The sequence below is a fragment of the Xyrauchen texanus genome, chromosome 49, assembly GCF_025860055.1.
Source record: "Xyrauchen texanus isolate HMW12.3.18 chromosome 49, RBS_HiC_50CHRs, whole genome shotgun sequence".
Lineage (NCBI taxonomy): Eukaryota > Metazoa > Chordata > Actinopteri > Cypriniformes > Catostomidae > Xyrauchen > Xyrauchen texanus.
Window position 1 is genome coordinate 9949624 of NC_068324.1, and position 10607 is coordinate 9960230.

The 10607-nt window shown below is 37.0% G+C and overlaps 1 protein-coding gene across 10 annotated transcripts in view; it reads left to right on the forward strand.

The window, feature by feature from the left end:
* The window catches only part of LOC127640413 (liprin-beta-2-like), a 67253-nt gene extending 58273 nt beyond the window's left edge, over window positions 1-8980 (forward strand). For 7 of the 10 annotated variants that reach the window (XM_052122954.1, XM_052122956.1, XM_052122958.1 and 4 more), the window contains 6 exons: window positions 12-137; window positions 1363-1551; window positions 2214-2396; window positions 4121-4186; window positions 8052-8123; window positions 8812-8980. In XM_052122954.1, coding sequence (XP_051978914.1) covers window positions 12-137; window positions 1363-1551; window positions 2214-2396; window positions 4121-4186; window positions 8052-8123; window positions 8812-8835 — 660 coding nt within the window. In that variant the 3' untranslated portion in view covers window positions 8836-8980. Of the gene's footprint in view, window positions 1-11; window positions 138-1362; window positions 1552-2213; window positions 3689-4120; window positions 4187-5978; window positions 6582-8051; window positions 8124-8811 lie in introns of those variants that run through there. The other 3 variants (XM_052122955.1, XM_052122959.1, XR_007970089.1) reach the window with 2 other exon arrangements.
* Window positions 8981-10607: the final 1627 nt, after the last annotated feature.

Genomic DNA, 10607 nt, shown 5'->3' on the forward strand with positions numbered 1-10607 from the left:
TGTCTTGACAGAATAAGACGTCTCCTTCTGAGGTGGTTCAGTGGTCCAATCACCGTGTGATGGAGTGGCTCAGATCGGTTGATTTAGCAGAATACGCACCAAACCTGAGAGGCAGTGGAGTGCATGGTGGATTCATAGTGAGTGATTCAAATCAACTTTTTCAGTCAGCTCTAAGAACAAATAATTTTGTCATGCAAGTGTATGCGTATAGAGCAATAAAGGCAAAGAATCTGTCATTATTTACTCACCCTCATGACTTTTCTATAAAAGCTTCTACAAGGACAAAAAAGGTGCTATTAAAGCACCTGACACCTGTGCTATATTCCAAGTCTTATGAAGACATATGATATTAAATGTTATGTTACACAGTAAGAATAAAAGCGAATCCCGGCGCACACAACTCCACATGCCGAAGTGTCCTTGGGCAAGACACTGACCCCAAGTTGCTCCAATGGCAGGCTAGTGCCTTGCCATTGGTGTGTGAATGTGTGTGTGAATGGGTGAATGAGTCACAGTGTAAAGTGCTTTGAATACCATTAAGGTTAAAAAGGCGCTATATAAGTGGAGACCATTTATACCATGAGATTTGTTGCTTGTTTCAGATAAAATCAATGAGATGTTGAGAAATGACCAAATAACTTCAAAGGTGAAAATTCTCTCATCATCTACTCATCCTCATGTCATCCCAAGTGCGACTTTCTTCTGTAGAACACGTGATTATTTTTAGGAGAATATCTCAGCTCTGTGGGTCCATTCAATTCAAGGGAATGGTGGCTAGAACTTTGAAGTTCCAAAAAACACATAAAGGCAGCATTAAAGTAATCCATACCACTCCAGTGGTTAAATCGGTATCTTCAGAAGAGAGATGATTGGTATGGGTGGGAAACAGATCAAATTTCAAGTCCTTTTTTTACAATAAATCTTTACTTTCACATCCACATTCTTCTTCTTCTTTTGTTTTTTGCCGATTTGATTATTCATACATATTGCCACCTACTGGTCAAAAGAGGAGCTTTATTGTAAAAAAGGATTTAAACATTGATCTGTTTCTCACCCAAACCTTTTATAAAGCTTCAGAAGACATGGATTTAACCACTGGAGTTTTATGGATTACCTTTATGCTGCCTTAATGTGCTTTTTGTACCTTCAAAGTTCTGGCCACCATTCACGTGCATTGTGAAGACCTACTGAGCTGAGATATTCTTCTAAAAATATTCGTTTGTGTTCACCAGAAGAAAGAAAGTCACACACATCTGGGATGGCATGAGGGTGAGTAAATGATGAGAGATTTGTAATTTTTGGGTGAACTATCCCTTTAAATGAAATATATTTTAGGATTAAATCTTGTCTCTTTTTTTCCAGATTCTGGAGCCTCGTTTTAATGCAGATACCCTTGCTTTGCTCCTGAATATCCCACCTCAGAAGACCCTTTTGAGGAGGCACTTGGCAACCAACTTCAACAGGTTGGTGGGCTCTCAGGCTCAACAAGAGAAACGAGAGTACATGGAATCATCAAACTACTCACCACTCACCACAACGGCAAAAGTCCGGGTAAGAATTCCATATCAAATCAATTAACTCCACATGAAAGTGTGAGAGTTCATATTCGCTGACCAAATCTTTAAAAAACACCTTAATAAATGGCAACCTTACATCTCAGACTTAACATGAAAGCTCTTAGACACAAATATAACACATACAAATAGACACTTTTACATTTAATCTTAGTCGATGCAGCATATGCATTTTTACGCTTAGATTTTGCTAAGGCAAAAGAAGAAATGTGCTGAGTGAATGATCCTTCTTTATAATGCACTTACCATACTAAGCACAATGAAGCTTTAGAGGAAACATTTTTTCTTGATAAGAGAAATAGAACGTGTATGTTTCATACATTGCTTCTCCAGAGAGATCAATTATTTCAGCAAGGGAGGACACAGGATCTTATAATGTTTTCCTAGTGCCACACCTTTGAGTGCTATTCAGAGTAAAAGAGTTACTTTTAACCATGATGTTTCAACATCAGCACTAGGGGTATAAAATGTATGAATGCATTGCAGTGCAAGCATTATTATTACTATTGCTCATATGGCTTAGAACACCATAGGAACCACAAAGCAACACACTATTAAACACTTAGCACACCTTAGCAACTGCAAAGCAATGTAAACATATATTGAAAAATATATATTTTTATCTTATTTATTCCTTAGCCTCGTAAAATGGGTTTCTCCACTTTTGGACACCGTAAGAAACGTGCTGATGACTCTACAGACTACATCTGCCCTCTGGACGCATCCCAAGCCCAGGCCTTGCTTAACGGGGCCAACCGGCCCTACAGCGGCTTCAGGGGCCTGAGCCCTATCTTCGACAGGGACCCAGAGAGACGGGAGCAGGTGGGACCTTTACAGAACTGACGCTGTTGAGCTTGCTGCCAAAAACCCTCCCCCCATATCCCACCAACCGCGCCAACTTCTAAACAACACCCTGGTTCATTTCAGTGCCATTATCTAACACCTCAGCATCCCTCATTTACATGCAAAAGTATGGACACTACAGAAAGACACTCAGTGGAGGGCATGAAAAGTATTTGGATCCAATGGTTTAGTACTGTATTACTGACATCATCTTCATCTCACCCAGGCAAAAGGATTTAGTCCCAAATACTCTCTGGTGCCACTTTAACTGTGATGGAAAATTGGATATTTTCAACGAAATTACTTTGTATAAATTTTTATGAATCTTAAAAAAATATATAAATAATCAGAGATTTATCTAACAAGTATTACATTTTTATAACCTAACACCTTATTTGGACTGTTTTAAAAGACGGTACGTACAATAATATGATGCAATATTTGCATACAGTATATTTTAGGGATTTATTTAATGGTATATTTATATGTTGGTGAATTTTAAGTACACATCCAGAAAACGTCTGAATTCTGAAATGTCAGCGCATTCTGACCGACCTGACTTGTGGTATTTTATTACAATAAAACGCAAAATACTAATTTTATACGTAGCTGTCATGTCTCTTCAGTTAAAAAAGGACCCTTTGTCTTTTGGACTGTAATCCCAAAATATTGTGACATAAACCTCTTTAATCATTTTGATATTAAGGTGTTGTTGCTGTTGTTGTTTTTTCAGCACATAGAGCATTATACGAAACCTTCCAAAGACAGCTTACTGGATGATACAATATAAACAGCCCATGTGATAAGTCACAACACGCGTTTCTTTAACCTGACACACTGTCTATACAATTTTGAGCTCTTGCACAAGATACTGAAAAAATATTATAACTGCAGCTATAGATGCAGGTCAAAGATGTACATCTAGCATGTTTTCATAAAAAAAAAATAAACAGGTGAAAAATAGCACAGATGGACACCAAAACACATTCAGTGTGAACAGCTCCTTATTGTACATCCTTACATTCTGTCATCATTTTCCTTGATAACTGTCTCAGCTGTGTACTGTACATGACTTAATCCTCTTGCAAAGTCAAGCAACTGTCTATAATCACAAACTTTGCAGAAAGACATTGACATGCATGATTTACCAGCATCACTAACTAACTGGCTGTCATCCATGCATCTGATTACCACCAAACGCCCATTTTCACAATGTGAAGAAGTGTATGATGGGAAAGGATCATGCACTTTAGAGGAAGGGCATACTCCAGGTACATTCTAATTTACATTTTGTCTTAACATTGCTTTTACTCCCAAAACTTCCAATACATTATTATCACTGCTTCTGCTTAATGTCTCATCTATTAATAAAAACACATTATTTATATATAAAAAAATAAATAAAAAGTTTACACATTTTAATTTAATAAAATTCCATCAAATTGAATTTTAACAAAAATAAATTAATACAATTTTTTAAATTAAGGTTTTTTATTTACTCGATTAAATTAGATGGAATTTTATTATGAAATTGAAATGCGTAGATCTTTAAAAAAAAAAATTTTAAAAACATTTTACACATTAATATAATGTGCAATTAATGGCTGTTGTTGCGCTTAAATGTGTACATTGTTATACAATGTGTGACCAAAAATAGCAAATAAGCTTTTATATAGAGTTGTTTGATTTATTTGGCATTGTAGAAGCTGCACGTTAAAGAATCTGGCATGCAGATTGAGGCCTTATCAAAGGGAATTAACAACCTCACGGTAAGTGTATACTGGCAAGTTTTTATCTCTTGTGCTTATTAACCAGTTATTGCTCTAATTGAATATAGAATTTAGTGTTAGCTCAGGGATACCTATATCCAACTATATATATATATATTTTTTTTTACCGTTTTAGGTTTATAGGTCTTCTGTTGCCATATTTTTCATAAGATCTGCCATATTTATTTTTGGTACAATCATTTCTAATTTTAAAGGAAAATTTCACCCAAAAAGGAAGATTCTGTCACTGGTAACTCATTCTCATGTTGTTCCACTTGTAAAACTTTTAACCTGATCTTATGAACATCACATTACCGAAGCAACATTTTTGCAAAAGGAAATGACATGCCTTATTACACGTTTGGCTGAAGATTCCCAGTGAAATGTCCAGTGGGGGGCACCAAAATTTAACTTGCTTTTGGTGCCCCCCGCTGGACATTTCATTGGGAAACTGCATTGTCAATTGGGCATGCCAAATTGGGAAAAAAAGGGGAGAAAATCAAAAAAAGAATAGTGTTTTTCATGTCACATTTGCTTTTTATGACACTATCGATTAGGTATAAGGTTTGGGGTAGGTTTGGGGTTTTGTTGATTTAAATCTTGTTACAACATTAAACTTAATCTCATCTGTTCGGGAGAACATTTCACTCGCTTTTAGCGCCACACAGTGGACATTTCACTTCAGAACTCAGAGTTGTGTAATGAACCACATTATTTTATTTCGCAAAAAGGTTGCCACAGAGCACCCAGCCCCTTGAGACATAGAAAAAATGTATTTCAGAAATAAGCTTTTTTAATGTTGGTTTTGTGAATTGTTTTCTAAGCCTTGCTGTTTTGCAGATAGATGAATTCAATACAATTTGTAATTAATATCTACTCAAATTCCATTATTTGGAACAATAATAATAATAATTCAGCAAATAGGGAATAAAAATGTATAGATAAGGTTTAAATATGAAGGCAAGTGTAGAAATAAATGACATGAACACATTTAATTACAAAAGCCTTTTGTTTTTGTATATATATTTGCAACGTGAATTATCATTTTTGATTTCATAACTCTGTAGAAGAAGACGGTGTTTAGACTAAAGTTTAGGGCAAAATCTGTGTTTCTCACTTCATGCTCATAGCATTCAATGAATACATCACATTCGGTCAGGAGGTCACATATGGTCTAGTTGCACAAATATTTTAACATACCCGAAGCTCAAATCAGTCGGAACTCCACACAGCCGCCGTGCGACACTCCATTTGAAATTACTGACCTCTGGTCTGTCATTGGTTGTTTATCGGATGCAGTGAAAAGGCGGTTTCAGTCCAGTAAGAAAATGATCTTCAAAAATTTAGAGAACTTTTCAAGGTAAAAAGTACAAAAGTATTCCATTTAAATTGCACTCGAGTAAAGTACAAATCCCAAAAGATAATACTTAATTATTTTTACTCAATTACTTTACACCCCTGGTGACTCAGGGTATCATTCTGTCTAACATTTTACTTTTGTGTTCCATAAAAAATCAAAGTCTGAACAAGGGTGAGCTAATAATGACAAAATGTTCCTTTTTGGGTATACTATCCCTTTAAAATCAGTTTGGAATATACAATTTTCATTGAATATTTGAGTGGCAGGCGTTTTGTAGTTTGTCTTGTTGCATAGTTAAGTTAGAGAAAAGCTTTGAAGCATCTTGTGGAAACTCAAAGCTACTGTACATATAAGAAAAGATAAAGTCACTACTTTAACTCTTGCGCTGAGCTTCAAGCTAATATGAGCACCCTCACCTCCTCTCACTTACAGTACTTACTGAGCCAAGACAAGCTACTAAGAGGAATGAGATGCAGACAAACTGCCATAGTATGATCGGACTGCACCACATTATCTCTGCCTTCCCACCGAGAACGTTCTGGAATCACACCTCTCACATACTTCAGCCTAACCCTCCATACCTGCAGCTTTGAGCTGTCTGGCCTTCAGGACAAAACTGTCTAACACCACAGTATTAACCACACATATTCTCAATTGTGGGTGTGGTGTGCTTCTGCTACAACAGGGTGATGCCAATATTACCTCTTCACCACCCAGCACAAGACACAACATAAATAATTTATTTTTTACTAATAATTGGTTTGTTTTGTGATTTTAATGCACTATTAACATACACTCACCTAAACGATTATTAGGAACACCTGTTCAATTTCTCATTAATGCAATTATCTAATCAACCAACCACATGGTAGTTGCTTCAATGCATTTAGGGGTGTGGTCCTGGTCAAGACAATCTCCTGAACTCCAAACTGAATGTCAGAATGGGAAAGAAAGGTGATTTAAGCAATTTTGAGCGTGGCATGGTTGTTGGTGCCAGACGGGCCGGTCTGAGTATTTCACAATCTGCTCAGTTACTGGGATTTTCACGCACAACCATTTCTAGGGTTTACAAAGAATGGTGTGAAAAGGAAAAACATCCAGTATCGCGGCAGTCCTGTGGGCTGAAAATGCCTTGTTGATGCTAGAGGTCAGAGGAGAATGGGCGGACTGATTCAAGCTGATAGAAGAGCAACTTTGCCTGAAATAACCACTCGTTACAACCGAGGTATGCAGAAAAGCATTTGTGAAGCCACAACACGCACAACCTTGAGGCGGATGGGCTACAACAGCAGAAGACCCCACCGAGTACCACTCATCTCCACTACAAATAGGAAAAAGAGGCTACAATTTGCAAGAGCTCACCAAAATTGGACAGTTGAAGACTGGAAAAATGTTGCCTGGTCTGATGAGTCTCGATTTCTGTTGAAACATTCAGATGGTAGAGTCAGAATTTGGCATAAACAGAATGAGAACATGGATCCATCATGCCTTGTTACCACTGTGCAGGCTGGTGGTGGTGGTGTAATGGTGTGGGGGATGTTTTCTTGGCACACTTTAGGCCCCTTAGTGCCAATTGGGCATCGTTTAAATGCCACAGCCTACCTGAGCATTGTTTCTGACCATGTCCATCCCTTTATGGCCACCATGTACCCATCCTCTGATGGTTACTTCCAGCAGGATAATGCACCATGTCACAAATCTCGAATCATTTCAAACTGGTTTCTTGAACATGACAATGAGTTCACTGTACTAAAATGGCCCACACAGTCACCAGATCTCAACCAAATAGAGCATCTTTGGGATGTGGTGGAACGGGAGCTTCGTGCCCTGGATGTGCATCCCACAAATCTCCATCAACTGCAAGATGCTATCCTATCAATATGGGCCAACATTTCTAAAGAATGCTTTCAGCACCTTGTTGAATCAATGCCACGTAGAATTAAGGCAGTTCTGAAGGCGAAAGGGGGTCAAACACAGTATTAGTATGGTGTTCCTAATAATCCTTTAGGTGAGTGTACATGTGCTTATTATTTTGTTGAATATGCAAATGATAAAGCCTTTATTTTGTGTAAAAATGTAAAATTGTCTTAATAATATTTGACCTACCTACCTCTGCATATTCATTCTGTATGATGTTGTGTTCTTGTAGCATTGTAACTTGATGCAAGTAAATCCCTTGCTACTTATTTTGTGGCTGTCTCTATTTATCTGACACTTAAATAGTTCTCTTAGGCTTTTTTACTTATATCTATTTCAAGTCTGTATGATATGGTAAAAGCAGTATGTTTGGTCAAGACGAAATGGTTGTTTGCTTGTTGTATATAATTTTAATCCAATCCAAATAGTAAAGGAGGCTTGTTTGGATAGGGGGCTTTTTGCTACAAAAGATGAGCCAAAAGAAAATCTCTTTCTTGTCCTATGTATCCCACGACCCAAATGGCAAACATTGTCTTTGGGAGGTCCTTACAGTATGGTTGAGGCTTAAATTAGCACTTGTCTTAATAGGACTCAAAGGAGGAGACGAAAGACCTGACCGCAGGTTCACTCTCACCCAACACTAGGGAAAGAGTAATACTGGTGAGTTATTCTGTATGGTAATACTTTACATTTCAGTGTCTGTTAACAATACATGTTTCTAAAACTATGTTTAGTTACTATTTCAGAATGTATAAATAAGCAGTTGACACATCAAGGATTTTTTTATTAAAACGTTAGGTTAGAATGACATGACTCTAGACGCGAAAGTGAACATAAAATCATGTTAATTTAAAAGTTTTTGCCATTTTTTCCCACAGTTTTAATCACCTTAACTAGTTCATTTTAAATGGTCTTGCAATGTTACTAATTAATTATTAATTATGCTACATATATAAAGATTCATGCATATTAATTATAAAATAATTAAGAAAGTATAGCATGTCACACAAGGGACATGTTAAGTTCCCAAAAGTTATTTATGTCAGCTACACAATTTCATTTTAAATTATATTAATTACTAATAATATAATTACATTGTAACATACTGAAATGTAAAGTCTGACATCTTACATATGTATTATATGTATTTTTGTATATGCATGGGTAATACAAGGACATTTATGTCCTTATTTTTAATTGTTTTGAGTTGAAGAATACCAATGTCAATATCTCAATCTTGATTTTGCCACAATTGACTTAACTGAAAGCAAAATTTGAAGAAACAGAAAATAGTGTACATGTTGTCATATTGAATGTAATCATCATTGTCATGTTACAATATTTGCAGTGTATAAGGGAAACAACAATTTAACCTGGACCAGGAATGAACCAAACAGATCTTCAATATGCCAAAACCAGATTTCTTAGAACCTTATGGTCTAAACCCAACAAAACCACCACACCAGACCTCATCCCTCTCTTCTGTGACTGCGTCCAAGCTGCTTCATCCAGAACAAAGGAATATCTGCTCTTCAGTGACCCAGAGAGCAAGTTCCACCCGAGTTGTTCAACCCTAAGCGAGATCTTTCTGATGACCTACATCCAGCGCAGCAGCCAACTGAATCTCACCAACATTTTCAACTGCACGGCCATGACCCCAGAGCAGAAGATACTCCTGGGTGCCAACTGGGTCTGGGCTGTGCTGGATCAGCCGAGCAAGAACCCCAGAATGCAGATCGCAGTCCAGATTTTTCATCTACCAGAGAGAATGGAGGGGAACGTTGAGGAACTGTCCTTGGATATCTACAGTGAGATCATGCGAATGGCTGGAATGGAAGTTGTGTGGAAAACCCAAGCCGAGAGGATGGTGGAATTCTGTGCTTCCGTTGGCAGAGACTGTTACGTGCTTTTCATGTTCTTTGGACGCAAAAACGACGAAGGGAACATTTATGGCTTGCTGAGCAACAATCTGCATGCAGCTGTCGGAAAGTGTGTACAGATTGATCGAGTTTTTATTGATCACTTCTTCAAAGGAGCCAAATGCTTCGCCACTCCAAGCAGGATGTTGCAAGCAATCGTTGGCAAGGAGGGTGATGACCCTCTTACCATGCTTGTGAAATTCACCTAAAAACTTAAAGTTGCAGTAGATTATCTTGCTAGGTTTATTACAGATTTATTAGTTTATTCTAATGGGTAGCACCCTTGGTAACACTTTGAATGCAGCACCTAGTATACATGCTGCTGTTTGTACTTGTTTTCCCAGGTATTCTAAAAGGCTGTTCAAACAGAATGTGATTTTGCTTCAGTCTGTGCTGTTGTTTAATTGCTTTTCTACACTAGACGGACATCTTTGACCATTGCGTTGCACTGTTTTTCAATTGTTTTTCTATGTTAAACATAAGCTACAAATATGTGTTTGACCATTGCGTCGCCGCCACGTCTTGATGTTTTTCAAATGTTTTTTTTTGCTAGACGGACATCTTGGACTGTTGCGCCACACCTCGCTGTTTTGTTGTTGTTGGTTTATTTTGTTTTGTTATTTGTTTAGTTTTTTGCATCCCATGCAGTAGTGCTGAATTTTTTAGACGACGTGAGAGCTGCGTTCTGTTCTATTCATTGTGTTGCATCAATGTTTTTTTTTGTTTGTTTTTTTGTGTGCAAAAACGCTTTTGGTCTGAACAGCCTCTTATGGATAATGACTAGTATCTGGTGTTTTTCTGTATCTCAGTAATACCTAACTGAATAAATTGTGTTTTTTGGAAGTCATTGATGTTCTGTGTTTTTTAGTGGACTATTTAAATAGCTTTGCAAATTGCTAAGAAACTAGCTCAGGTTTTTTAAGTAACCTTAACAGGTATGTTGTTTTTAATATGGTTAATGTAACCAAGTACAGTTGTTTCAAAAGTCTGAGACCACATTAAAAATCTGCTTTGTTTTTTCCATTTAAACCTGAAAATAAACAACGTTTGGGGATTTTGATCATTCAAAAACAAAAAAAAAACGAAGAAATTTTTAAGATTCTACGCTATTTCTAGGTCTATAATCAAATACACAAATCAACATTTGGGCATGTCAACTCAAAAGGCCAGATTTCCTTTAAACAAGATTATCTTTAAATTAGAAAATGCTAATTAGAACCATCTT